General features: G+C 53.1%; 10 protein-coding genes across 10 annotated transcripts; 4 read left to right on the forward strand and 6 right to left on the reverse strand.

Moving 5' to 3' along the window:
* Positions 1-401: 401 nt before the first annotated feature.
* Positions 402-2,079, reverse strand: B0T23DRAFT_387194 (uncharacterized protein). The gene has a single exon (XM_062837671.1). The coding sequence runs from the start codon at positions 1,863-1,865 to the stop codon at positions 822-824; it is 1,044 nt and encodes a 347-aa protein (XP_062690173.1). The 5' UTR covers positions 1,866-2,079; the 3' UTR covers positions 402-821.
* Positions 2,080-2,259: 180 nt separating this feature from the next.
* On the forward strand, positions 2,260-3,965 carry B0T23DRAFT_221054 (glycosyl transferase). The gene is made up of 2 exons (XM_062833731.1): positions 2,260-2,884; positions 2,994-3,965. The coding sequence occupies exons 1-2, from the start codon at positions 2,531-2,533 to the stop codon at positions 3,948-3,950; spliced, it is 1,311 nt and encodes a 436-aa protein (XP_062690174.1). The 5' UTR covers positions 2,260-2,530; the 3' UTR covers positions 3,951-3,965.
* A 365-nt stretch (positions 3,966-4,330) lies between these two features.
* On the reverse strand, positions 4,331-6,853 carry B0T23DRAFT_323292 (fungal tRNA ligase phosphodiesterase domain-containing protein; the record flags this gene model as incomplete). The annotated part of the gene is made up of 1 exon (XM_062835346.1): positions 4,331-6,853. One exon carries the CDS (start codon positions 6,851-6,853, stop codon positions 4,331-4,333), a length of 2,523 nt encoding a protein of 840 aa, XP_062690175.1.
* Positions 6,854-8,020: 1,167 nt separating this feature from the next.
* Positions 8,021-8,928, forward strand: B0T23DRAFT_221072 (uncharacterized protein). Its single transcript, XM_062833732.1, has one exon. It carries the CDS (start codon positions 8,290-8,292, stop codon positions 8,911-8,913), a length of 624 nt encoding a protein of 207 aa, XP_062690176.1. The 5' UTR covers positions 8,021-8,289; the 3' UTR covers positions 8,914-8,928.
* A 15-nt stretch (positions 8,929-8,943) lies between these two features.
* B0T23DRAFT_322387 (ribonuclease P 40kDa subunit-domain-containing protein) lies at positions 8,944-10,311 on the reverse strand (the record flags this gene model as incomplete). The annotated part of the gene is made up of 6 exons (XM_062835292.1): positions 8,944-9,431; positions 9,486-9,614; positions 9,683-9,784; positions 9,852-9,914; positions 9,975-10,116; positions 10,168-10,311. 6 exons carry the CDS (start codon positions 10,309-10,311, stop codon positions 8,944-8,946), a joined length of 1,068 nt encoding a protein of 355 aa, XP_062690177.1.
* A 329-nt stretch (positions 10,312-10,640) lies between these two features.
* Positions 10,641-12,554, forward strand: B0T23DRAFT_221091 (S-adenosyl-L-methionine-dependent methyltransferase). Its single transcript, XM_062833733.1, has 3 exons — positions 10,641-10,929; positions 11,071-12,190; positions 12,253-12,554. Exons 1-3 carry the CDS (start codon positions 10,807-10,809, stop codon positions 12,417-12,419), a joined length of 1,410 nt encoding a protein of 469 aa, XP_062690178.1. The 5' UTR covers positions 10,641-10,806; the 3' UTR covers positions 12,420-12,554.
* A 518-nt stretch (positions 12,555-13,072) lies between these two features.
* Positions 13,073-14,793, reverse strand: B0T23DRAFT_221110 (vacuolar import and degradation protein-domain-containing protein). Its single transcript, XM_062833734.1, has 3 exons — positions 13,802-14,793; positions 13,354-13,711; positions 13,073-13,282 (listed from the first exon to the last, which is right to left on the reverse strand). The coding sequence occupies exons 1-3, from the start codon at positions 14,553-14,555 to the stop codon at positions 13,216-13,218; spliced, it is 1,179 nt and encodes a 392-aa protein (XP_062690179.1). The 5' UTR covers positions 14,556-14,793; the 3' UTR covers positions 13,073-13,215.
* Positions 14,794-16,715: 1,922 nt separating this feature from the next.
* B0T23DRAFT_323055 (putative mago nashi protein) lies at positions 16,716-17,513 on the reverse strand (the record flags this gene model as incomplete). The annotated part of the gene is made up of 6 exons (XM_062835332.1): positions 16,716-16,856; positions 16,919-17,006; positions 17,073-17,136; positions 17,196-17,291; positions 17,375-17,421; positions 17,476-17,513. 6 exons carry the CDS (start codon positions 17,511-17,513, stop codon positions 16,716-16,718), a joined length of 474 nt encoding a protein of 157 aa, XP_062690180.1.
* Positions 17,514-17,893: 380 nt separating this feature from the next.
* Positions 17,894-21,673, forward strand: B0T23DRAFT_387206 (putative coatomer complex beta chain). The gene is made up of 3 exons (XM_062837672.1): positions 17,894-18,619; positions 18,685-21,107; positions 21,175-21,673. The coding sequence occupies exons 1-3, from the start codon at positions 18,318-18,320 to the stop codon at positions 21,321-21,323; spliced, it is 2,874 nt and encodes a 957-aa protein (XP_062690181.1). The 5' UTR covers positions 17,894-18,317; the 3' UTR covers positions 21,324-21,673.
* Positions 21,674-22,510: 837 nt separating this feature from the next.
* Positions 22,511-24,551, reverse strand: B0T23DRAFT_407232 (uncharacterized protein; the record flags this gene model as incomplete). Its single annotated transcript, XM_062839169.1, has 4 exons — positions 22,511-22,600; positions 22,754-22,861; positions 22,947-24,128; positions 24,528-24,551. The coding sequence occupies 4 exons, from the start codon at positions 24,549-24,551 to the stop codon at positions 22,511-22,513; spliced, it is 1,404 nt and encodes a 467-aa protein (XP_062690182.1).
* Positions 24,552-25,387: the final 836 nt, after the last annotated feature.

The following is a 25,387-nucleotide window of genomic DNA, read 5'->3' on the forward strand; positions in this document are numbered from 1 at the left end:
GGTTGAGTGGAGTTGAAGACAGCGGGGATGATCGAGATTCGTAGATAGCTTGTGACTGATGGGGTTTGACGAGCGGGAAGCTTTCGGGAGGGGAAGGAGTCGGTAGCTCAGCGGCACCTTTTAGTGAGAAGCGGCCAAGATCATCATCGTGAAGATGCAAATGCAAGCTGTCGAGGCGCGATGCGGCCCTCGTTCGCTGCAATGTGATGTCAGCACAGGAATAGAGTCGTGTAGGATTTCCCAACGGTCAATTCTTGAAATTCGTGAGTGGTTTTTGTAACAGACAGCAGCCCATGCAAAGGCAATCTAGCAATTATGCGTTGCAGAGTCCAGTTCCATACGGTCGCTTGATGGTCTTGGTATTCTGTCAGTGAACCATTGGGAGGCAGCAATGACCAGAAGGGAAGCGAGTGCAGGGGTGTACACTAGCAAACGACTGCAGGGACCACCTCCCTTACACCGGGCCTTTAACATCAGCGGGGTCGAGCCTAGCTAAGGTAGGTAGTACAGACCTCACTTGATCATCAAGGTCCTCTGCTGAGAACCCGAACCTGCACCGTTGTCCGAAGAGATCGTCAACCCACCAGTCAGCATCAAACACAAACGAGACACTGCCAGATTATTTGCGCGTTTACATATGTCTTTGTTACATTGTATTGTACACCAGATCTTTTGTACTTGATCTCTTATAAAGTGGTAGCATCGCATCAGTAGGTCCGGCAAGCCTGAGGAATGTAAAGCACCCAGACCTTTGGTGTTTGTGGAGTAAATTGGGCTCCGATATTGCCGTTTGTTCGCATTCGACTTCACGCTGATCAGCTCTACTCCTTCTTCTCCTCCTCGCCCTCGCCCTCCTTCTTGGGGTTCTGCTCCTCCTCCAAGACACTCCTGCGGCTCTCCATGGTAAGCCAGAGGCTCTTGCCAGCACCCTCCAAAACGCTGGTAAGACCCATGCCGGCGCTCTGCAGCATGTGCACGAGCTGGGCGCGCAGACCCTCGATTCCGTTCTCGATGCCGCCAACCCACTTGATACCGTCGTAGTCGAAGGCCTTACCCTCGATGCGGCCACCGACTAGCAGGAGCTTCTGCAGACCAGACTGGCAGGTAAGGTCATAATAGCCGGGGTTCTTCTTCCTGCTGGGCGCAGGGAAGGCTGGAGGGCTGGGGGCGAGGACGCTCAGGGCAGCGCCGAGATGCGCCGGCGACACGGAGGGCAGGGTGAGGATGGCGACAGGTCCGACGAGCAGAGGAGCGAGCTGGCCGTAAACGGTCTTCTCAACAGCCTCGGTGTTCTTGGTAGCCTCCTTGACAGCCTTCCACGCATGCTTCGACAGATCGTGGTTGTATGTAGCGGGAACCTTGGTGCCCGTAGCTGTTGTAGCCGTGGTGGGCTCCACTGTAGAAGGGTCGAAGAACTCAACGGTCTTGAGCGCAACATCGAAGATGCGCGTACGGACAACCTGGAGGTGGATCTTGGAAGTGATATCGGGAGCGCCCTCTGGAACTGGAACGTTGCTCAGGGCAAGGCTAAGCTCTCGCCTTATCGCAGCCCACTCGATAGCGGTCAGGTTGTTGTGTTGGAAGATGAGCATCAAGGGGGTCGAGCGGAGCATCGAGGTGTAAGTGCGCAGAAGTTGCGACTTGCGCGTATCGACGGGACGGGCGCTCGGGGGTTGGGTGGGCGGCACATAGTCGTCGGGTAGCCTGAGGTGACCGGCGGCGGCGGCGCGTTGTGGTGAGGCAGTCGAGAAGGCGGATGTGGAGGTGGAGGGCACCAACAGGGCGGCCGACCTGGACGAGATTCTGGAAGACTTGATGGCAGAACCCAAGCCGCGGACGGCCGGGCGACTTAGTCTGAGAGACATTCTTGAATCACATTGCGTTAATCATAGAGGACGCAGACTGGGGTCATCTCCGGGGGGCCGGAACTTACTTGTAAAAGGAGTGAACAATGTCGCGCTCCGTCAGTCCCCCGGATTGATAAGTCCCAGTCCCCGTAATCGCGGCCGGGCTGCTGGCGAACAGAGTTCCCGAAATTTTGGCGCCGCGTCGCCAATGCCGGAACGCACTGACCACCCGGTCTCCCGCTCGCTGTAAAATCAAAAAGTTGCCTGCCGCATCTTACTCCAAATGCCAAGAGTTGGAAGCAACTCACCGCCCGCTAATTCTGCCAGCCCATTCAGGCTCATTTGCGGTTGTGATCTGCGGCTGCTGGGGTGCTCAATGCCTGCATATCTGCCCCGCTGATGCCCGTCGTCGCGGGGCACTCTGGCAGCATTCGATGCCATCATTGGGGAGAACAAAGCACACTGTAGAAAGCTGCCCATCATTCCCACCAAACCTTGGATGGTATTCCCGCTGCGCCTTTCCGATCCACGAAATGAGTCAACAACAGCCAGACTTTACTCCTTCCACAGCTCCCAGGAAGCCGGCATCATTCAATTGGCCTCCCTGACCAGCCTGACAGCTATTGCGACCAGGCAAACAATTCTGATCCCGGCAGAAACTCCATATCAACATCTCCAGAGACATGTCGGCGCAACAGCAACAAGCGGCACCGGCGACCGCGACTGCGGCTGAGGACCTCCCGGATGTCAACATCAAGAAGCTACTAACCCGTCTCTGGCCCCTCGGACACCCCGACCCTGTGACGCCGGACGAGATCGCCCATGCCATCTCTTACTTCTTCACCAACCAAATTTCCGATGTCCAGGCCGGCGCGCTGCTCATGTGCCTGCACTTTACCGGTCTGGACCGCAGTGCCGAAGTGCTATCCAAAACGGCCCAGGTGATGCTGAAGGCCGCTGCCCAGACCGACCTCAACGAACTACGTCAAGTCATTGAGAAGCGCGGCAGACAAGAAGGAGCCTACAACGGCGGCCTCGTACGTTTTTCCTCCTACACATTCAGTCATCCCAGTCCCTTTCGTTGTCCCGTCCCCTTTTCCCTCCTCACCCTACTAGCTCCCTTACTGACCACCTCCTCGATTCTAGTGCGACATTGTAGGCACAGGCGGCGACTCCCACAACACCTTCAACATCAGCACCACCTCCTCCATCCTCGCCTCCTCCTTGCTACTCGTCGGCAAGCACGGCAACAAAGCCTCAACCTCCAAGTCCGGCTCGGCCGACCTTTTGGCCTGCGTCCCTCCCCGCCCACCCCAAATTTCTCGAATCCGCCCCGACACCGTCTGCTCGCTCTACTCCCAATGCAACTACGGCTTCCTCTTCGCGCCCGTCTTCCACCAGGGCATGCGCCACGTAGCCCCCATCCGCGCGCAGCTCCCTTGGCGCACCATCTTCAACCTGGTCGGCCCTCTGGCGAACCCGCTGGACGCGCTCGACCCGGCCGTTTTCGCGGGTGAAGGTGGAAAGGACAAACTGGTAGAGGCGCGAATGATCGGATGCGCGCGCAAGGACCTCGGTCCCGTATTCGCTGAGGCGCTCAAGATGGGCGGGGCGCGCAAGGCCATGGTAGTCTGCGGCGACGAGGAGCTAGACGAGATCAGCTGCGCTGGACCGACGCATTGCTGGACGATCAAGCCCGCCGAGGAGGACCCAGAGGGCGAGCCGGTGGTGAACCATTTCTTGCTTCACCCGAGCGACTTTGGGTTGCCGGCGCATCCGCTGTCGGAGGTGTCGCCGGGTAAGGAGCCGATTGAGAATGCGGCTATTTTGAGCAAGATTTTGAACAATGAGATGCCGGATGATGATCCCATCTTGCACTTTGTTTTGATGAACACTGCGGCGCTGTTTGTGGTGTCGGGTATCTGCGAGGCGGACACGAGTGATATGGGACATGGTGATGACGGGCAGGTTATCAAGGAGCGTGGACCAGGAGGTGGGCGTTGGAAGGAGGGTATTAGGAGGGCGAGATGGGCTATCAAGAGCGGAGAAGCGGCGAGGCAGTGGGCCAAGTTTGTGGAGGTCACGAATAGCTTCAGCGCATAAAGTGCCAGTGTTATGGTCTTGTCATCTGGTTAAGTACAGATGTGGATATGTAATTGTGGTGATGAGAAGGCTACAAGCCTGGCTATATTGCATATTTTGGTTTCGAAAGCCCCAAATCTGCTCTCCTTCCGTCGTCTTTTCGTTCCCGCCGTTGTACGTAAAGCTATGATTTTCCCCAAGACATATTTCGTGAACATCATCCTGCGTCTAACAGATTCCTACAAGTAACGTCAATGCCCCGTGCCCCTATGTGACCCTCTACCCCGGCCGTGGCCACCGCCTCGACCACGTCCATGCCCATGCCCATGCCCATGTCCACGTCCACGGCGCCGATGGGAATTATGGTCATTGGTTGCCGATGATGAAGCCCCTTCGGTCTCCTATCTCGAGAGGACCCCCCTGACAACTCCCTGCAACGTGGGCTTACCGTCGATTAACAGGTCGTAGATTCCGGTCTCCGCTCCCGTACCATGCTCCAACCACTTGACAAGCAAGTCATTGCTCTCCCTAGGCTTGACACTATCATCTCTCGTTCCAACCGTAATATGCGCAACACGGTTTGTGCACTTCCACTTTGGCTCTGCAGGCTCACTGCTATCGGGATTGGCGTGTTCGTCCCCGGGTCTGGGGATCAAGCGAACCACGATAGCCATGATCCGGTCGTCATAAACCACACGCTCAAGCTGGACGTCGATCTCTCCGAGCTTCCCGTCTGGAGAGTTGGGTCCTTCAAGCTCGTTGATGCGCAGATATCTATCCCAGAGCTGCGGATTCTCCTTGGCACCAGCCCTGTGCATCAAAGTGACGTGGAATTTGGGTTGTACGCGGCGAGTGCCCTGGAGCTGCTTGAAAAAGCGGGATTGCTCCGGGCCAGCAGCGGCAAACGCCTTCTCAAGAGTGTTAAGCACATCCTTGGTCGTCATGTCGACGGACATGTACTCCAGGGGTCGCTTTTTCTGCTTCTGCTGTTGCTGCTGACCGTTCTGCTTAGGCTGGTTCTTGTTCTTGTTACTACGGTCGGGGATGACGTGACGCAAATCAGGCTTGTAGCCTTCGAGGGCATATTGGATGGCTTCGTCCATTTCTGCTGCAGAGGGGATGTTGGGCATGAACTTGGGGTACATGCGATGGAGCTCCTTGATGACAGTCTCCAGGTTTTGTCTGCTTCCTGCCGAAGGATCAAGGTCGATGATATCGTCGAATTCCGAGTCAGGCTTCTGTTCTGGGTCGCAAGGCTCGAAGCGGTTGATGAATCCCTCCATGATGCCACGAACCTTGTTCATATCTGAGGCGGCCTGGATGGTTTGATGATTATCACCTCGTGCAAAGACACGATCCCGGCAAACCTCGCGGACTTTTTCGAGATCATTGTGAACGAAGTGGAGCGCCACAAGCCGGGCGCGGGCGTGCTGTATCTTGACGTCGGTGATGAGCTGCTTACGCTCATGCTTTTGCGCATTGTTGCGGTCGGCATAGACTGCGGGGACACCTTCGTCAAGAATGTCGAGAAGAGCCTTGGTAAAGCGAGGCGGCCGGGCTTTACCGGTGATGTTGTCGTTTTGAACGTGACCCCAGCCAAACAAGTGAGTGAGAGCAAGACCAACAGTCGTCTTTCCGCAGCCGATGGTGGCAATCGGGACCAGGATGATATCGCTCTCAACGTCAGCGGCAGCTCCTCCTCCATGCAAGGCCTCGAAGTTGGCAGCGTCGGAACCCTTGAGGTTTTTGAAAGCGAGAAAATCGTTTCGGAGAGCGATGATCCCGTGGTTTTGGTTGTAGCGCTTGGCCAGCTCCCGATCGCCAGCTAGACGCTGACGCGCGTAGAGAAGATACTCCTCGGTAATTTTGACGTGCTTCTTGAACTTTGGCGGCTTTCCTGCGATGATGGCCTTGGTGCACTCACGCCACTGTCGATACATTAGATAGGGCTCTTCGAACTTGTACTTGAAGAACCAATCCTGGAAGGGCTGCTGCCCAGGCTGGTAAGACATCTTGCAGCGAATGACAAAACCCTCTACATCGCGGCCATCGTGGGCGCCACTTTCAGCTACCTCCTCAAGGAAAGCCTTGACCTCGTCGATAGTGTCAATGACGATCAGGCCGGTTTTGATGAAGCCCCAGTCCTCTGCGAATTTCTGAACGACAGGCGAGGGGTAAGTCATGAATTCGGGAAGGTTGAGGTTCATGCCATGCAAATACAGGCCCGCCTTGTCGGGTCCGTACGCCAGAATGTGCTCCTCAAAGCTGTCGTCGCAGAGTTCTGCCACAGCCGTGACATTCCGTCTCCTCAACTCCCGTGCAAGATCGGCCTTTGTCTTACCAATGCGTGCCAACTGCTCCTCCAACCTGCGCTCACCAGCGCTGGCATGACTGGTTTCGACATCACTACGGTCGCCAGTCGAGTGCTTGCTGCAGACAAGCAGTGTGTCGTCGGCAAGACCACTGACGAATATGATGCAGCCGTTCTCCTTCAGTGTCAGTTCGTAGGGACCCCGCGTCCTGGTCCTGATGTTTTCCCACTTGGTCTCGGTGACCTCGTCGACGTTGAAGAACTTGTCGTAGCCACGGGTGGTAATCTCAGGTGTTCCGTCCTTGTGTCTGGTGGTGAAGAGACCGCGGGCATATGTGGGTAGGTCATGTTTCTTGTAGTCCCAGTCATGGAAGCGCCACGAGTCGACACGGATGTGGTCACGCGACTGGGCAACTTCGTAAGTCGTTTTTTTCACCTTGAAGCTGGTCTTTTTCTTGGCGCCATTCTCGAGCCCGTTGATCAAGGTCGCAACCTCGTGAACATCCTGTGCGACATGAGGGACCTCAAACTTGTCTGCAATTTTGCTGTAATCGGTAGAAGCAGTGTATTTGGCGGCTAGTGGGCCTCGGAGATCCGTGAGTGGTTCGTCCATGGTTGGGTTGTGGTGTGGTGATATGAGGTTGAGGTGCGGACTTGCGCCAGTGAGAGCGCTGGGTGTGGTTGGGGAAGTTTATAGCGGGGGTAAGGAAAGAACTGAGTTTCGGGGTGGATATAACAGCGAGAAGCTTCCCGGCTTTGACCTTGCAATGGAAAGGGTTGGCAAAGAGGGAGCTAGGTGTTCCAACGCGTAGGAGTGATGTTTGAAAAGGCACCAAAATGGCGATCACAGTTGAGTGAGGTGATAGAGGTGATTTAATAATGGGAGGATTTCTTTGCTGTCGCTGCTGCCTTTCGTGGGTCAAGTGCTCGGCCGAATCTGTGAATCGCCTTCTGCGGGAGAAGCTGTTGCAGCTGTCCTGGAAGCCGCGTCTAGGACCTGGGATGGAAGGAGCTTGATGGGACGAAAAAAAAAAGAAGGTGGCTTTGCGACTCAGCCCTAGAGAGATTGTGATGCAATCCGGTAGTCACTACACTACTACCACCAAGAGAACCACATCAGCTAATTGGGCCCAAATTAAACCTTTTTGGCCAATATAACGGCGAAAATAAGGTGATTATTTGGGCTGACAGGCTGCCGACAACGTCTGCGGTTCGCCGACACAGTCATACATTTGAACGGCGGCGATACTGCAACAAAAGGGAGACAAGATATGGGACCTGGTAGATTTTGCACTAACACATGGATTGGGCCGCAGGCGATCAAAGCTATGGTCCTATATTCATCCATGTTTACTGCCCGTAGCAACTCCAACCTCTTGACGTACTGTGTTTGGTGTCGGTGTACTGATTTAGTTCGCCGAGACTCTTTCGAGATCTGCTCAGTTCCTTATTGTTCGTACAACTGGCGTACATACAACTAAGTATTGGCGTATTGCTGATCGACGTTGTCATCAGCTTCTTTATCTTTATCTCCAACTCAACCACACTTAGTATAGACCATCGCCGATAATTTACTTTCCCACTTTCCTGAACCTGGTGGATGAACTGTCCCTTCCGGTTGTGTCAACAAGTCCGTCAGGTTGTACACTATTTTTCACGACAGTAGAGGCAGCCCTACAGCGTTTTGCAAGCGAGTATGCGCAGGGTTCGGGTTAGTTGAGGAGTTCCAGGGGTCCAGAACTGCGCCTGCGGTGCGTCACACGCCGAAGGGAACAAGAGGCGCCAGGACAGGGGCTCGAGGGAACATTGATCGGTAGGATTCCATCGATTGGAGTGCCCCGCATTCCTAGCTTGAGATGTCTCCACCAAAATTTTGTCCACAGCTCTCGCCCAGGTCCGTCCTCTATATACTTGTGACTTCGATTGCGAGTCTGCGTACCTAGTGCATGTAGTAGCTGTGCTTGTCTTCACCAAAACATACCTTTACGCATTATTTTAATACCCGTGAACATCCGAATCCGACTCGAAGACCGAATCCACCCACCCAAGATGTCGAACAACCCATACCTCCTCGCCGCCGATAACCCGGAGGCGTGTATCGCGCTCCTTCGCGAGAACCCCTCCCTGGCCTCGGGTCAGGACGAGCACGGCTACTCCCTCGTTCACGCCGCTGCCAGCTACAACCACCTGGACCTCTTGCGCACTCTTGTAGGCGAATTCAAAGTCCCAGTGGACCTCAAGGACGAAGATGGCGAGACAGCGCTCTTTGTCGTCGAAACCGTCGCCGCTGCCAAGGTCCTGGCCGAGGAGCTCAAGCTGGACACCACCATCGTGAACGACGAGGGTCAGACCGCGAGAGAGAAGATCGAGGCCGAAGAGGATTATCCCGAAGTCGCAGAATACCTCAGGGGCCTGGAAGGCGAGGCCAACACCACCACCACTGCCCATGGCACGACAAACGGAGTCACGCCAGCGGACCTTCCCCCGGCTCCCGAGGGTCTACAAGTACAGATCGGTACAATGAACGAGGCGGAGAACGCTGGGGAGCCGGATCCCGAGTTCCGCAGGCGGATTGAAGAGCTTGCCTCGAGAGAGGACTTTGAGACTGCCGAGGGACAGGCGGCATTGCGCCAGTTGGTGGAGGATGCCATCCTAGGACCTAGACAGGAATGAGACATTTCGCCATAGAATGCCAGTCACTTTTCACTCATGGCTCTTAATCTCCCACATTAAATATTCCCCCGGCGCTCCTTGGGCCCGAAAGAGCGAAATCTCAGAGTTATCCCCAGCCATGCCCTTGGAGAAGGTCGTCGTGCTGAACGAGAACCAAGTTTTTGACGGGAGCTCAGCAACGAGACTGAGGAGAATCTCCCGACACCAGGACGGAGCAAGAAAGCCCTGCCAAGTAAGCTTGCAGATTTTGCCTTGCTGGCCATCGCCAGGCACCTGATATCGGCAAAGATACGGATCAACCTGGTCGCCCACCTGAATTCGGGGGCTCTGCAGTCGAACCAGTGATAGCCACTCATAGAGCTCGGTAGAGAAATATTGGAGTTCCTCTCTCCCCTCTGGTCCGATTGCGTCAACCGGAGGCTTCAGGGTCGGCAGCATGGCGTCGAGGTTTTCCAGGACACTGGGCTCTGCTGCACACCTGGTCGGAGAATGTGGCGCGAGGGGATCTGGATTGGGGACTGAAGTCACGTTAGTGGGTGCGTGTGCCGTAGGTCACTGAACGAGGTGCTTACTGGTGGAAGAAAGGTTGCAGAATAGCCAAGTGACTGGTGTATTGAAAGCGTTTTTGCTCGCATAGATCAGTCTGTCGAATCCTTTCTTGCCTGGCACCATCGACGAACTCGTGAGGTCGATTTCAACGACTGTAATTATTGGCCTCGTTAGTAGCCATCAAGGACTGGTATACTCCAGCTAGGAAGAAGAGACTTACCCCACCGGGGCTTCAGACCACGCTTTCCTTTCACTCCGTCAGGCTTGCCAACAAGACCTGCTCTTTCATATGCTTCCTTGTCCAATAACATTGTCAAGATACCTGCACCATTACGTTAGCAGAGCGTTCAATGCGGTCTTCACTCGTGTACTATTTGAATGTGGTGTACCATTTCTGAATGTAAAAACGTTGTCGATCCCTTTCCTCCCTTCCGACAGCATCATAACATTCCCTAGCGCATGCTTTGTTAGCTTTCGCTACTGGCTTGGTTTGAAAATTGGTCTCATCCTACCCTTCTTGATGCATTCAGTAAAGAAGTCACCAGATAAGACGTCGTGCAAGGACATGACCACTCGCTGAAACTCAGGTGCTGCCTTTTCATTCAGAATTTTCCGCACAACTTCAAAGGCATCTTGAGGTATGATGAGTTCGACCTGGAAATAGTTATTAGTGGATGATGTCCAACATGAAGGAGAGTGACATACCCTGTTAATGAAGTCCTGGCCTGCAACTGTTGACCATGGCTTGCTTTTGGTTGGTGGCTGATTAGGGTCAAGATGGCCCATTACCCCGTAGGTGACGAAGCATTTCGACGACTGGTAGACTGAAGGCGTCGGAAACGAGAGCATGGTGATTCTGATATAGTCTTTCACGGTGCCGTATGGATGGATCGTCGATCTTTCTGTTGTCGTTTTTGAAGCTGGCCAAAGCTGCGATTAAGGTTCATATGCTGGATGGGGCCAAGCTGCTCGACTGTAGTGGAAATTCAAAAGCTGGGGTATGGACTGTACCGACCCCTGCCGTAAAACCAAGAGATTTAAGCCCCACTTCAAGCTGACAGGGCACCACTCACAGCCCTACCAGATCTGCAAGTCAGGGATCTTATCAATGGATCCACACCACGCTAAAGATTAAACAACACTCCCTCCTGTGTGTTTTTGAGTAACTTCAACTTCAACTGATCACAAAATCTCACCGTGACAACAGGTTGTTGGCCGAGATCATTTTTCTATAACACGACATAAAGAGGCTCATTATTTTTGTCATCACATTTTCCAGCAGACTATGGGTCATAATTGAACAGCAGAGAACCCTACCACAACTCTCTAACCATCCTCTCCATCATGCCCGAAATGGAATATCTCATCCGCTTCTCTCAGTCTCACGAGACTTTTCGTCTCCCCGAGATTGAGGCCCTAGCAATAGTAGAAGGCATCGATCTCAAAGTCATCTCATACAGTCTAGAGGTAAGTCTCTTCAAGTTTCACCCCCTAAATCGGGACACGCCCATGCCAGGCCAGAAGCAGTTGACACATTTCTGCTTCTCAACCCACCATAAACTCACAGCCAATTCAACTTGGACCGCTTAACTAACAACCCACACACAGTCCCCCTTCTGCATAGTTTCCCTCCCCTCCGCCAGTGCCGCCAGGCGCCTCATCGCTCGCTCCATCCTCGTAATCTCCATCCACGAGCTCTGGGGCCACGGCGCCACCCTCCCGGAAGTCCACAGCTCCGTCCGCTCTCACACCGAGCCCCTATGGTCCCAATACTTGTCCTGCTCCTTCAAGTTCACCATCGACTCCTACCAAGGCTCTCGCACCAACGACCAAAAACTCTCCATCATCAACTCCTTCGCCTACCTCGGATTCGCCGGCCCCATCAAGATGCGCGACCCTGACGAGGAATTCATCCTATTTGAAGACTGGCCGTGGAACTCCACACCTCTCGGCATCCCCGATCCAAAGTACTACTACTTTGGTCGGTACTTGGGTACATCTTCCCGGGAGACGCTGCCCAAGAAGTTGGACCTCAAAAAGAGAAGATACATCTCCACAACCTCCATGGACGCCGAACTGGCCCTGGTCACGGCCAACATTGCCCTGGCGGCACCGGGAAAACTGATCTACGACCCCTTCGTCGGCACCGGTTCCTTCCCGATTGCCTGCGCGCAATTCGGCGCTTTGACGTTTGGGTCCGATATTGACGGGCGCAGCATCCGAGGTGACGAGAAGAAGAGGACCCTGAGGGGGAACTTTGAGCAATACGGCCTTACCCAAAACTTGGGTGGGATGTTCACTGCTGATTTGACCAACACGCCTATACGCAAATCTGCCCTTGGCACTTCCACTTCTGCCTCCTCCCCCGCTGGACAACCAAAAAGTGACGGGGTAAGCGGCAGGATATTCGACGCGGTAGTGTGCGACCCGCCCTACGGGGTGCGCGAAGGGCTGAAGGTGTTGGGGGTCAAGGACCCGGAGAAGTGTCCGTGGGTGATCCCCAAGGGCATGGAGATGTACAAGGATCCGGATTTCATCCCGCCTAGGAAGCCGTACAGCTTTTTGTTGATGTTGGATGATATCCTGCAGTTCTCGGCGCAGACGCTGGTGGATGGGGGCCGACTGTCGTTCTGGATGCCGACGGCGAATGACCAGGATCAGGAGATTCCGGTACCGCAGCATCCTTATATGGAGGTTGTGGCTGTTTGTGTGCAGGACTTTAACAAATGTGAGTTGGCTAACATTCATCTTGATATGTTAACAGATGTACTGATTGTGATCTTATTCTAGGGTCCCGACGACTAATAACATATCGCCGTATTCCCGATGCCCAAGTTGAGGCTGCAGCCATCAAGGCATATGAGCAGGCCAAGGCAGAACGGGCCGTCGAAGAAGGCAAGACGGCGGACGACCTGAACCCTTTCCGTAACGCCTACTTCAAGGGGTTCAAAAACTGATTTCATATATCAACACTCTGCCTTGCCAGCTTGTTGTACGGCTACGCATGTGACACACATATGTGTACGCTCTTCCAGTTGTGTTCCATTCAGATACCCCCTTGAAGATTTAGACATGTACAAGAAATGAGTCTCTGCACCGGACAACCTGAGATATGGCGGATCCTGCTTTGACTGGCATTCGTCCACCTTCGGTTCCCGTTCATGCTGACTCTACGCTTTATACGCCATGCCTCCACCTGATGAATGATGAAGAACCTCATCATGGCTTATGGGACTAAAACCCCAGGCCTTGTTACTTCCTTGACCCTTCGCTGACTCCTTGTAACAATGCGTGCGTGTGTGGTATGTAAATGTCCTCCCTCGAGCGTCTTTGTTGTCCGTCAAAATAGACTGCGCTCATACCCCTCAAAGAAACCCACAACATGTCAAATTAGTAACAACTGGTATCAGACCCCGATCCCGATCCCAAACCAGATAAGCAATAACAGCAACATAAGAAGCAAATGACATCGTGCGACGGTATGAAGACAAAAAAGCCGACTGATGCAGATGTGAACCCCAAAAAAGACAACCGTCCACCTGGATCGCTCGTGAGTGGCCCTCATTCACTGTTGGGTCGCTTCTTTTGAGTATTCATTCGACCCTACCCGCCCAAAACCACCTTTTGTCTGGGCTTAATTATGTCTTGGGATCATGTCCCTAGGACCATATTCCCGAGGGCCTGGGTCGAATTTCAGCCCTGTCAAGGCCGCGGAATTTTGCCGCCCTTCCGATGTGACGTCCCTGCGTCGTCTCATCTAAACTCCATTGCGCCAAAGCACCCTTTGTCTTCGACGTGATGCAGATCTAATTGTTGGAACCTGCGATTAAACGCACAACATTAGCAGCAGCCCTCTCATATGCTTTTGACCAGACAGTGGTAACGGCTTACTTTTCGCTCTTGCTGTGAAAGTAGATTCCTTGAATTCTCCCGTGGATCTGGTTGAAGCAGATGTAGTAGAAGCCTTCAAAACTAGCCCCGTCGATGGCTTTAACACGGTGGTTCGGGACCAGAAACTGCTCCTTCCATCGCATGAAGATGTTATCTTTCTGTGCCACATCCCTAATGTGGACGCCGCCCCTTTTAGCGACCTTGGCGTAAGGTTTGAACGCGAGAAACTTGCTCCAATGCGAGATATCGATCCTGTCGTTTGCTCCCCATTGTGGGTGTTGAGTGAGGAAGCTATAATGTGGGCCAATGATTTCGCCTTCAAAATATGTCGTCAATGTCGGGTGGGTATCAGTAAGACCTAGACAAGCGGCTGCCGGTTAGCAAATTCCGTCCCCTTACTTTTGCCTTTTTTATTGTAACACAAGAAGAGGTTCCTCCCGCTACGTACCCTGAATCCGCAGATAGCCGCACAAGAAGGACTCGCGGAGATCAACCTGCTTGATTTCCACCTCCACGTCATAACGTGATCTCTCCGACTTTTGCATCCCCGAAAATTTACTGCCTGGGCGAAGATAGGATGACGGCGTGGACGGTGTCAATCTTGTCTGGCAGTACTCGTAGCTGAGCCCTGCGAGTCCATAGTCGTGCATCCAAGGTGTGTCATTGCCAGTCAAGTCGACTTCTTCTACTTCACCAAGACTTGTAGTGTTCGGCGCAAGAAGCTCGTCGCCTTGTTTCCGATTCCTATGTCCATCGCTCACCCCATATGACCTTAATGGCCTTATATTCGACGTGCTAGTCGGCACTCTGTTCGCCGTAATAGTGCGGTTACGTTGTTCGACATGGATAGAACGTGCGGGGTCACTAACGGCCACGGAAGTTTCGTCGTTAATCTCGGGCCGCTGCTTGTGGGCCTCATCTGCGTCCCGGCGGTCGTCTCGCATGCGTTCGGATCCATGATCCATATCCACATCACGGTTCACCTCCGATTGACTCTCCGGGGACAATACGGCCGGTCCCGTTCCTTCGATAACATCGGCCGTGCTTGGTGCTGTTGTCATGGGTATCATGGGTGGTGAGAAATACTGATGGTGTGACTGCGAATGCATTTGGGAGTCATCGGTATCGGGACATGATGAAAATGGGTAAAGGCGTGGAGATGGGGGATCGATTGCGTCGTTGAAAGGCACAACCCTAGGCATGTTGGGCTTTTGTGAATCGGTTCGATATCACTCTGATCTGGCGTCCAAGATCTACTGCGACGTAGACTGCTGTGCTGATGGCAGGACGGATGCGATGCGTCGGCAGGCGTGTCTGGCTGTCCTGCGTCTCGGTGTTGCGGGTGGAGTAAGGGCTTTTGCGACGATGCAGTGGGATGGAATGTCGATGACAGCGGCAGGTGGGGACGACAAGGAAGGAGTCAGACCAAGGATCTGAGCGAGAGATGTGATTGCGAAAGTTGCAAAGCCGAAGCGTCTGGATGTCGATGTGGGAGCTTGTAGGTGTAGTTAGATCCCAGGCTTGAACCAAGCGACAAGATAGATGTTCTCGGGCCCAACCAATGTCGCGACGGGATGACTGTAGTGCGACCTGACCGTCACTAGTACCATCAAACAACCTTGATGGCGGGAGAGATGTCTGAGTGGAGGAACCCCAGGGTCCAGTGCAGCTAAAGTGGATTACAAGACGACTGGAGTCTGGTCCGGGGTGCCATTCAGTGAGAGTGTGTTAGGTAGTAGGTATGCAACGTGTAGCGGTCCGCCACTCAGATCGCAAGAACGAACAGGTCTTACAGGCAAGATGAAGCAGTTAACCAGAAGCAGGAGGCGACAGAAGCGCTGGCAAATTGGCGGCAGTTGACTTGCGTTCGCTGCTGTTGCGAATTCATTGGCTCGATCACCACCAGAAAAGTGAAAACCCAAGAACCGCGGGGTTTCGAACTCCCAAAGGAGGAAAATGTCCAAGTAGCAATGTCCAAGAAAAAATACGTGCTGAGATGCGAAACCAGGTGGCAGGTGACAAGCGGGAAGAGATATTGCTGGACAGCTACCTAGTTTGGTAGGTGTGGTAGCAATGAGATGCAGCTAGGTTATAATATTCGCGGGAGAGGAAAGATGAGGGCAAGGGAATGACGATTTTCTGGGTCGAGTGATGGCGTTCTGCCGTCAACAGTCAAGTTGTATCTGTCTAGCAAAACTCCACGGACTCCTGCCCGCCTTGTTGGTGGGCACTACAATGGCCCCAGGTCCGCTCCCATTTTCCACATTTAACCTTAATTGATGAGGGTGGGTAGGTGGGCGGTTGATGGGCAGACAAAAGATGAAAACTGACTGGCGGTATCGGCCTCCCGCCTCTTGGGCCGCTCGCTTGCGATTGTACCTCTCGGCGCCAAAACAACACACAGGTACAGCATGCGATGCAGCTGCCACACGCCGTGCTGCCAAGCGGGCTGATGTTGACTTCCACTTTGCAGTGCGGGATTGGGAGAAGCGTTGCCGAGCCAAAGAGGTGTCCTACGGCATGCAGTTTGGCGGTGTCGACGGAAGCTTCAGGGGTTCGATAGAGCTTATCGCGGTGGAGATCCTTCACGTCAGTAGCCCCACCGATGTAACTTCCATCTCGAGAGACCCTTCCCGATCCGTCGCACATGCCAGGGCCGTCGACGACGAAGGGCTCCAGGATGGATCGAGTTTCACGAAGCATTTTGTACTACTTGGATTTACCATAAATTGAAGCCATTTCGCATTGGATGTGTCTCGGAAGGAAAGTCTGCCCCGCGTTACTCGTCAAGCGAAAAGTTACACAGCATAACCGGTCTACCGCCAATAAGAGCCAAAAGTCGGAGAGTTGGATCGATTAACTTCTGACTTTGACATGTGCGGGCCTTGTTACTGCTATAAAGTTGGTAGCCCAACCTTATGTCACTTGATCAATCGTGATTCAAGACTAGCCATGGCAGGTCTCTCTTCACACAGAGGTACGAATCAAATTTGTTGTACGAATCGTACAGCGGCATGCATTTGGTGTGCTTCGTAATGAGATGTCGGTGTTCCATCACTCGGTCTCCGCCTGGCAACTGCATCGGATATCTTGCCTCACACTGCTTGGTTGGTCGTCGTCAATAGCTGACACAGGCAACCATGACGACTCTTAGGTTCGGGGGCCAGTGGGGCGGCTGGTCGATAATGTATACGATTGTGCCAGTCCCGAAATTTTCCATGTTAAATCCAGTTTTAAAAAACCCATCTGCGCCGCTAATTGATAGAAAAAAACGCCTTTAGAAAACGCCGCATTATGCCACAAAATCTCTCCTTTCGATGAGTAAGGATATCAAACTCGGGGTATTCGTTCGTGTCGGAAGATTAGATGGGCTTGATCTTGAAGTGCAAGGCAATGAGACTGAACACCAGCGCCTTGAGGTCCTGAACGAGGTAGTAGAAGACGCGCAAGCCTTCTGGGTCGGCCGAGTCCGTAACATCGTTGATCGATCCAATCTTGGCAGTCTATCTCCCGTATTAGCTCTGAACATTTTGCAGAGATCGATTCCGACACTGGCATGACGCACCTCGAATGAAATGTGGTCGTTCCCGAGCCGGATTTCCAACTCCTGCTTTCCGTCTTTGTTCTTGGTCGGCCATTTCTCGTCGTCTTCCCTGTTGGCCTGTCAGCAGCCGCTCCAAGTCGGTCGTTTGTATAAAAGGGTGAACAGGATGTCGTACTTCATAATCTCGCTGTCCTTGATGATGCGCTTGATCTCGTCAATGACCAGAGAGCTGACGCACACTAGAAGAGACCCTCGTCAGTATATGGATATCCACGGCCGGCTAAACAGTGTTTCCTACTCTCTTTCCTGATCAGACTGTCGTTACGGTAGTTGGAGTTGTTGGCATATCGGGCAGTGGCGCTACGTCCGTCGCCGAGGACGCGAAAGTCGAACTCTGTAGTCAAATGGCGGTAGTTTAGCATCGTGGTCGTGGAAACGTGGGGGCTTGCGTCTCGAGGCGCCAATGGCTGAACACACCTAGGAACTCGTGGCCGAAGCGGCCCGAATGGCCAGAGCTAAGTCGGCTGTTAGCATGGTGTTTTCAATGTGTGAATCAAATCCCGTAGGGGTGTACAAACTAGTAGCGCAGATAGAAGGGTTCGTTGGCGGCTGACATGGCTGTTTGTTGCTTCTGTCAGTAGTAGGCTTTGCAAGACAAGAAGCAAAGATGCAGCCAGCGGCTTGGTTCCTGTCGCTTTTGGATGGACAACCTTGAAAGTCGCGCCCGCGCGGCCACGCTCCAGTGACATTGGCGGGGCATACGGCCCCACACTTGACCCCAGCTTGGCCCAGGGGCTTTGTTTGGGCTCCAGGCTGATAACGGGTTCACGAGCCTGTCTGGCAGCTGGTAGTCAGCATCGACACGTGATCCTTCGGCTGTTTTGACAGGCTGGCAGATGGCAGACTCGGCCAGGAGATGGAGGCTTGGTGAGGCCGTAAGGGTGTCGGGGGTCCGTGCTTCGCCGTGTGCTGTTGCGGCCGGCCAGAATGCCACATCTCCCAGGGGCCGTCTCTCGATAGAATTGACCGTCCTATCCACGCTGGCTCTTCCAGACTTCAACAACAAGCACAGGTGATGCTCCGCTCTCTCACCTCGCCGGCGCACTCCAGACAACCCTTTCATTGCGCAGCCGTCTCTTGATTTTCGGCCAACCACGACCCTGTCAGTCCAGGGGGAGGAAACCACATCCAGCACCAAGGCCAGCTCATCGTCACTCTTCAGGAGCTCGAGGCAGCCACTCAGTCCATCCATTTACTAGCACCACGCAATCTACAACGGGTCAAACAACACCTTACCACACCCGCCCCTCTCTAATTCCGATCCCCGACTCCTCTTCAGGACGCCCGGCCAGCTACTTTCTACCAAATTCAATCTCAACTTTAATCTCAAAGACGGCCCGGCCGCCGCCAGCTCTCCAACATGTCGTTCCTCGAAAATGCGTACAGCTTGGTCAAGGACAATGCCGTCGACGGCACCCCAACCGTGCAGGAGCTCAAGACGCAGCTCGAAAAGGGCACCGACGAGACCAAGATCGAGACCATGAAGCGCATTCTTACCATCATGCTCAACGGCGATCCCATGCCCCAATTGCTCATGCACATTATCCGATTCGTAATGCCTTCTAAATCCAAGCCCCTGAAGAAGCTTCTATACTTCTACTATGAGATCTGCCCCAAGCTTGATGCCCAAGGGAAGCTCAAGCAGGAGTTCATCCTAGTATGGTAAGGCATTCCGTGTCCGTCTGGGCGTGCTGGCCCCTCCAAGCTGACCAGCCATTGCCTCGCAGTAACGGCATCCGAAACGACTTGCAACACCCGAACGAGTACATTCGAGGCAACACGCTGCGCTTCCTGTGCAAGCTGCGGGAGGCCGAACTTCTCGAGCCTTTGCTCTCCTCAGCCCGGGGCTGTCTCGAACATCGCCATGCCTATGTCCGAAAGAACGCCGTCTTTGCTGTCGCTTCCATTTACCAGCACTCCCCGTCGCTTATTCCCGATGCTGCGGACTTGATCTCCACGTTCCTCGAAGGCGAAAGCGACCCAACTTGCAAGCGGAATGGCTTCGCCGCCCTTGCCAGCATCGACCACGACAAGGCTCTTCTCTATCTCAGCACCGTCTTTGACGGTATTCCCAACGCAGATGAGCTTTTGCAGTTGGCCGAGTTGGAGTTCATCAGGAAAGATGCTGTTGTCAACACCCAGAACAAGGCGCGCTACCTCCGTCTCATTTTTGACCTTTTGGAAGCTAGTGCCTCGACCGTTATCTACGAAGCGGCCTCGTCGTTGACGGCTCTCACCAACAACCCTGTCGCTGTCAAGGCTGCTGCCAGCAAGTTCATTGAGCTTGCGATCAAGGAGGCGGATAACAATGTCAAGCTTATCGTTCTGGACCGTGTCGATCAACTCCGCCAAAAGAACCCCGGCGTCCTGGACGACCTGACCATGGAGGTGTTGCGCGTTCTCTCTAGCACGGATATCGATGTGCGGAGGAAGGGTCTCGAGATTGCTTTGGAGATGGTCTCCAGCAAGAACGTGGAGGAAGTCGTGCTTTTGCTCAAGAAGGAGCTGTCCAAGACGGTTGACCAGGAGTACGAGAAGAACAACGAGTACCGCCAGCTTCTTATCCACTCCATCCATCAATGCGCTATCAAGTTCTCCGAAGTCGCCGCTAGCGTCGTCGGCTTGCTCATGGACTTTATTGCCGATTTTAACAACAACTCCGCCGTTGATGTTATTAACTTTGTCAAGGAGGTCGTCGAGAAGTTCCCTCAGCTCAGGCCAGCAATCATTGCGAGACTCGTAGATACTCTGAGTGAAGTCCGCGCCGGTAAGATCTACCGCGGTATCCTCTGGATTATCGGCGAGTACTCGCTTGAGGAGAAGGATATCAGGGACGCATGGAAGAGAATTCGGGCAAGCCTGGGTGAGATCCCGATCTTGGCATCCGAGCAACGGTTGCTGGATAATGTTGATGGCGATGCCGAGGAGAAGGAGAAGGAGCAGGTCAATGGCTCAAGAGCAGCGCCGACTGGCTCACGCAAGGTCCTTGCTGATGGCACATACGCTACCGAGACTGCCCTTACCAGCCAGTCTACAGCTGCTGCACGCCTTGAGGCTGTCAAGGCTTCGTCGAAGCCCCCTCTCAGGCAACTTATCCTTGACGGCGATTACTACCTTGCCACTGTTCTCGCCTCGACCCTTACCAAGCTTGTCATGCGTCATGCCGAGATCTCCTCTGAAAAGGCTCGCACGAACGCCCTCCGCGCTGAGGCTATGCTCATCATGATCTCCGTCATTCGTGTTGGTCAGTCGCAGTTCGTCAAGGCCCCTATTGATGAAGATTCGGTGGATCGTATCATGAGCTGTGTGCGCTCCCTTGCCGAGTTCACCGCGCACAAGGAGTTGGAGACCGTTTATCTCGAGGATACCAGGAAGGCGTTCAGGGCGATGGTCCAGGTTGAGGAGAAGAAGCGCGCAGCAAAAGAGGCCCACCAAAAGGCAAAGACGGCCACTCAGGTGGACGATGTTTATCAAATCCGCCAGCTATCCAAGAAGAATGCCACTGATGGGGCTGATGCTTTCGATGCCGATCTCGAGCGTGCCACTGGTGGAGACAACAGCTCGGCTGAGGACCTATCTGGCAAGCTTAGCCGCGTTGTCCAGCTTACCGGTTTCTCCGACCCTGTTTATGCTGAGGCCTATGTCAAGGTCCACCAGTTCGACATTGTACTAGACGTACTACTTGTCAACCAAACAACTGAGACCCTCCAGAACCTTACCGTCGAGTTCGCGACTCTCGGTGACCTCAAGGTTGTGGAGAAGCCGACAAGCCAGAATCTGGGACCCCACGACTTCCACAACGTTCAGTGCACCATCAAGGTCTCCTCCACAGATACTGGTGTCATTTTTGGCAACGTTGTGTATGAGGGTGCTCACTCCACTGATACCCACGTGGTCATTCTGAACGACTTGCACGTCGATATCATGGATTACATCCAACCGGCCACTTGCACTGAGACCCAGTTCCGCACCATGTGGACCGAGTTTGAGTGGGAGAACAAGGTCAACATCAACAGCAAGGCGAAGAGCCTACGTGAGTTCCTGGACCTGCTTATGGCGTCCACAAATATGAACTGCTTGACACCAGAGGCCAGTCTTAAGGGTGATTGCCAGTTCTTGAGCGCCAACCTTTACGCAAGAAGCGTTTTCGGTAAGATTTCTCGTCATTCGCGTAGCACTTTCGGAAATAGCATCGCTAACTTTCCTTTTCTTATCAGGCGAGGACGCTCTAGCAAACTTGAGCATCGAAAAGGAAGGCGAAGACGGACCCATTACTGGTTTCTTGAGGATACGCAGCAGATCGCAAGGGTTGGCCCTCAGTCTTGGCTCCCTCAAGGCATTGAACAAGATTGGTTCTGCCGCTTGAACAGATTTTCTCTCGGGCTAGATGAGATGAAAATGATGATGTATGGGGTGATTGGGAGGGTTGTATAGCGATTAATTCATCACTTGATATTCTTTTCACCCTTGTGGTATTTTCAGTCGTTGTTATCATAGTCTTTGTTACATTTCCACTAGTTGATGCTTGTGAGAGATCCGGCGAGACTCATGTCACTCTCTTTTTTTCTGCTCCGATTAATGGCAAAAATGTAAAAGGTTTTCGACATATCGTGTGATGGATGAGGAAGACAAAAGCAGAGGATGAACCCAAAAGCAGGATGAGCTATCTAGATGAAAAAATCAGATACAGACGCAGAATCAATTCTTGATGGAAAAGCAGCCAGGTGTGATTAATGCCATCGTCAGTCATCAGTCAGTGGACTTCTAAGACAAGCTCGAGCAAAAATGCGCATTATTCTCATTCATATATAGTTACCCATAACTTCGTCCACCGTTCATTCCATCACTCATTCCCTCCATTTCCTGCGGTCTCTTATCCATCCCTTTCTCCATGGCATAATTATGCCATACGACCCTTCCCCCCAGCACAAACTTGGGTACAAAAGTAAAAATTAAACAGTAGTAAAAGTGAAAAGTAGAAGGTAATTGCATAGGCCATGTGCTGCCTGCCTGCCTGATTGCGAATTATGACGAAAAAAACTAACATTAGCAGTACGTAGGTAGGTGAAGAAAAAAAAAAAAAGGGGGTATAAGTAAGGTATCGTATGCGGTATATGACGTGGATTTGTCTCCGCCATTAACCATGACATATGAAAAAAGTCTTTGAAGATGTCCTCCCAGGTGTCCTGTTGATGCAAAATAGGGAAATGGTATCATATTCGTTCTTAAAAGGAAGGTGATGAATATTATCACATGTGATATGATGTAGACGGGGTGGTGCCCGGAACGCGGCCGTTCTCGTTAAAGCGGGGCCGGTTTATTTATGTGGTTGAAGGGTGTCGTGACATTAAGGTATAGATAGGTAGGTAGGTATTCTTGTTGAAATGTTGGAATGACTCGGCGCTCATGGATTGGCGGTGCTGTCGCCGTTGCGCTCTTCGGCGCCGGCGCAGTGTTTTGGGGTCGGTTAGTTGTCTTGGAATGTGAGGAGTGAGGAAGGACCAGCCAGAAGATGCCAGTCAGCAACCCCATACGCCCCCTACTGTGCCCTCTTTACTGAGGCATCGTATTGACTCGCCACAGCTGTAGCGATAGAAAACGGTCAAAAGCGACTTGTTGCTGCTGCTGCTGCTGCGGAGGAGGCTGTTGTCGACTGGAACTAGCCGTGGCCGTATTCGCCGCGGGATGTCGGTGTTCTCTCCTGCTTCTGGAGGGGGGAGACGGAGGTGGATTGGTTATGGCGGAAATCATTCTGTCAAACTCCGCTGGTTCACAATGTGGCTACCGATTGAAAACCAGGGCATTGACAATGGTTCCTTGTTTCCAGCCTTGGTCAGGGAGGGTGGATGTTTCTTTGAGGACCTTGCCCATGTAGGCTATGCGGATCTTTTTGTCTGAGGAGAGCTGTAGCAAACACAAAAAGAAAAAAGAGCCTGTTAGCTGTTGTGCCGCATAGAGGTAGCAAAGAAAAGAAGGAAAGAAATCGTACCTTTGCGTTCTCAGCAACCTTCCTCCCAAGAACCCGTACCGAATCCCCTCTGTCGACTTGCACAATAACATCCCTGCTCCCATCACTCAACCTCACCCTGACAGTGATCAAATCTTTGACATTCACCACCGTTTTGCCTTTCTTCCCCCTGTGATGACGCTCGGAGGAGGAGCAGACCTCATCACCACCATTTTCCAAAGCCTCCTGGCTGGCGCCCTCGGTAACTTCTTCATTGGCTACTGACACAGCACCCTTGGTATCTGTATTCGCGTATCCTTCCTCATCTTCATCGGCTTCCATGGAGGAAGATGGTCGACTCGTCGAAATATTCGTAGGATCTGAAACAATGTGTTCCGGGAGCGAGTAATGATTTCCTAGTAAATCGTACGCTCCTCCCTGTGCCAAGTTGCCGGTGGGAAGCGTGATCTCGGCGGCGTTGAGGATGGTTTGAGCGGTTGCTAGGGCTATTTCCCTGCCGTTGTCGTCGTCGTCCTCCTCCTCCTCCTCCTCTGCACCGCTGCCACGTCCTTCACCTTGGCCTTCTTCGCCTTCGTAGTCACTTGGTGCCGCAAGCGTTCCATCACCATGCTGCGCAGCCGCAGCCGCATCCACCTGCTCCTGATGCCACAAAATCTCCAGCGCGGCGTGAATGGCCAGCCACACCTCCTGCCTGCCCGTGACTCTAGTATCAAAGAACTCGGTCCGCTCGCGGTCCAAAGCTGCGCGCGTCCATACTGTGCCATCACTTGTCCACTCGTGCCGCTTTAGGGGTTTGTTAATATGTTGGGAGAGGTTTCGGGAGTGGCGGCGGCGGCCTCGGTCTCGATCTCCACGATCATCTCCACGGTCACCACGATGCTGAGAAGAACGGCGACGATGACTCCGTCGTCGTTGTTCTCGTTGTTCACCTGGTTGCTGTTGTTCTTGTTGTTCTTGTCGTGGTTGGTGAGAGAATGTTGTTGCCCCTGAAGGAGGGTGAGAAGTAAGGGGTTGTCGATCATCACTGGTTACTGACGAACCGCCTCCTATGCCGCGGAGTTGTGACCCTGCTGGTGTTCCAGCTGCTGTTGTGGGAGCTGGCGAGCCTCCAGCATCTAACTCACGGCGGTTGATTGCTCGGGAAGAACCTGAAATCCTAGAGGTGCGGCTGCCGGCTGGGTATGGGGCTATTACGCCCTCCTCCTCGGAGGACCTGGATATGCAGCAACCCTACACAAATCAAAAAGGAAGAGACAGAAGTACGAGTTAGAAACTTTTGAATAAAGATGTTGGGATAACAGTGGAGATTGGATTGGATTAATAGGTAGGATAGGTAGGTAGATAGTCGTGATACACACCATTTTCTTTCTTTTTTTACCGTTTGAGACTGGATGGATGAACCGGATACGCCGCTAAATCCAACAATGTTCACTTCTTTCTCTTCCTCTCTCTCTCTGTTTCGGATATTGGATATCTGAATTAACTTTGTTTACCTTTCCCCCCTTTTTCTTTCTTTGTCTTTGCCTGACTGACCAGACCCTTCAACAACCTTTAACCGTTTTCACTCTCCTGCCTAAGTGCCACCGCTCGCTCGGGTTATACCAGCCGCCGGGATAGCCAGTTCATGACGGCCCGAGCCGGCGATTGGCCTTGAAGGCGCCAGCGAATGTTGTCGTTTCGCAACGCGCAGTAGGCCGTTTGAGAGTTTTGCGCCGGTTGAAACAATGGATAAATAAGCACGAGGCGGTATGCACCAGGCAGTGCCGGGAGTGGATGTTTCCCCTGAATGGGCGCAGTATCGTCCCGTCCCGTCCTTCTCGAATGTCTTACTTGTCGGGTCTCGGCCAGTTACCTTCGGATCTGCCCTTGGCCCCTTATGTTCGAGATCGGGAGCCTCGCTGGATATTTCAAGGGCGAACAAAATGAGGCAACAAAGGTAAGGTTGAACGTGGTGCCAAAGTCGACGTATAGTTTTCAAGTTGACGACTTTTTCTCCCCTTTCCTTTTGAACTGTCGGAAGATGAGCTTCGACTCTGGCAAAGCTCCCCCTGTTCGCCCGTTGAAAAGCTCCTCCGATGCTGCACGTCTCGCTCTCGGCAGGCAGGCACTTGTGGTGTGTTTGATGCTAAGGTGAACCCCCGCAGGCAGATCTGTTGCGTGGGGTTTACATATGCACTGTAGGGGTCCCCGTCCCTGACTAAAGTTGCTGATGCGCGGCCTGCTAGCGTGGTCCGGCCAAGTCTGGGGCTGCTACCATAAGTCCTTGCTACACTACATAAGGCGTTTCTGGGCGATGTCGCGGTGAAGAGGGCTTCGTTTCACACCCTTGAAGTGGCCGGGGATGGTGGTTGGTGGTTGGCGATGTCTGAGGTTGTACCTCGGCCGTTGACTGGTTGAACAAGTTCAAGCTTTCGTAATATTGGGAGGCGTTAATGGAAATTGGAGAAGATTGGAATTCTAGA

Source organism: Neurospora hispaniola (assembly GCF_033458365.1).
Source record: "Neurospora hispaniola strain FGSC 10403 chromosome Unknown B0T23scaffold_7, whole genome shotgun sequence".
NCBI lineage: Eukaryota > Fungi > Ascomycota > Sordariomycetes > Sordariales > Sordariaceae > Neurospora > Neurospora hispaniola.

What these genes read in the sequence shown, in the direction of transcription:
- B0T23DRAFT_387194 (XM_062837671.1), bottom strand. Translation starts at nt 1,865, where the DNA reads ATGTCTCTCAGACTAAGTCGCCCGGCCGTCCGCGGCTTGGGTTCTGCC.
- B0T23DRAFT_221072 (XM_062833732.1), top strand. Translation starts at nt 8,290, where the DNA reads ATGTCGAACAACCCATACCTCCTCGCCGCCGATAACCCGGAGGCGTGT.
- B0T23DRAFT_221110 (XM_062833734.1), bottom strand. Translation starts at nt 14,555, where the DNA reads ATGCCTAGGGTTGTGCCTTTCAACGACGCAATCGATCCCCCATCTCCA. An exon ending in CGGCTATCTGCGGATTCAGG is followed by an intron (nt 13,712 to 13,801) that starts GTACGTAGCGGG and finishes CCGCTTGTCTAG; the next exon opens with GTCTTACTGATACCCACCCG. An exon ending in TTTCACAGCAAGAGCGAAAA is followed by an intron (nt 13,283 to 13,353) that starts GTAAGCCGTTAC and finishes GTTTAATCGCAG; the next exon opens with GTTCCAACAATTAGATCTGC.
- B0T23DRAFT_221091 (XM_062833733.1), top strand. Translation starts at nt 10,807, where the DNA reads ATGCCCGAAATGGAATATCTCATCCGCTTCTCTCAGTCTCACGAGACT. An exon ending in TCATCTCATACAGTCTAGAG is followed by an intron (nt 10,930 to 11,070) that starts GTAAGTCTCTTC and finishes ACCCACACACAG; the next exon opens with TCCCCCTTCTGCATAGTTTC. An exon ending in TGTGCAGGACTTTAACAAAT is followed by an intron (nt 12,191 to 12,252) that starts GTGAGTTGGCTA and finishes ATCTTATTCTAG; the next exon opens with GGTCCCGACGACTAATAACA.
- B0T23DRAFT_221054 (XM_062833731.1), top strand. Translation starts at nt 2,531, where the DNA reads ATGTCGGCGCAACAGCAACAAGCGGCACCGGCGACCGCGACTGCGGCT. An exon ending in GAGCCTACAACGGCGGCCTC is followed by an intron (nt 2,885 to 2,993) that starts GTACGTTTTTCC and finishes CCTCGATTCTAG; the next exon opens with TGCGACATTGTAGGCACAGG.
- B0T23DRAFT_387206 (XM_062837672.1), top strand. Translation starts at nt 18,318, where the DNA reads ATGTCGTTCCTCGAAAATGCGTACAGCTTGGTCAAGGACAATGCCGTC. An exon ending in CAGGAGTTCATCCTAGTATG is followed by an intron (nt 18,620 to 18,684) that starts GTAAGGCATTCC and finishes ATTGCCTCGCAG; the next exon opens with TAACGGCATCCGAAACGACT. An exon ending in TTACGCAAGAAGCGTTTTCG is followed by an intron (nt 21,108 to 21,174) that starts GTAAGATTTCTC and finishes TTTTCTTATCAG; the next exon opens with GCGAGGACGCTCTAGCAAAC.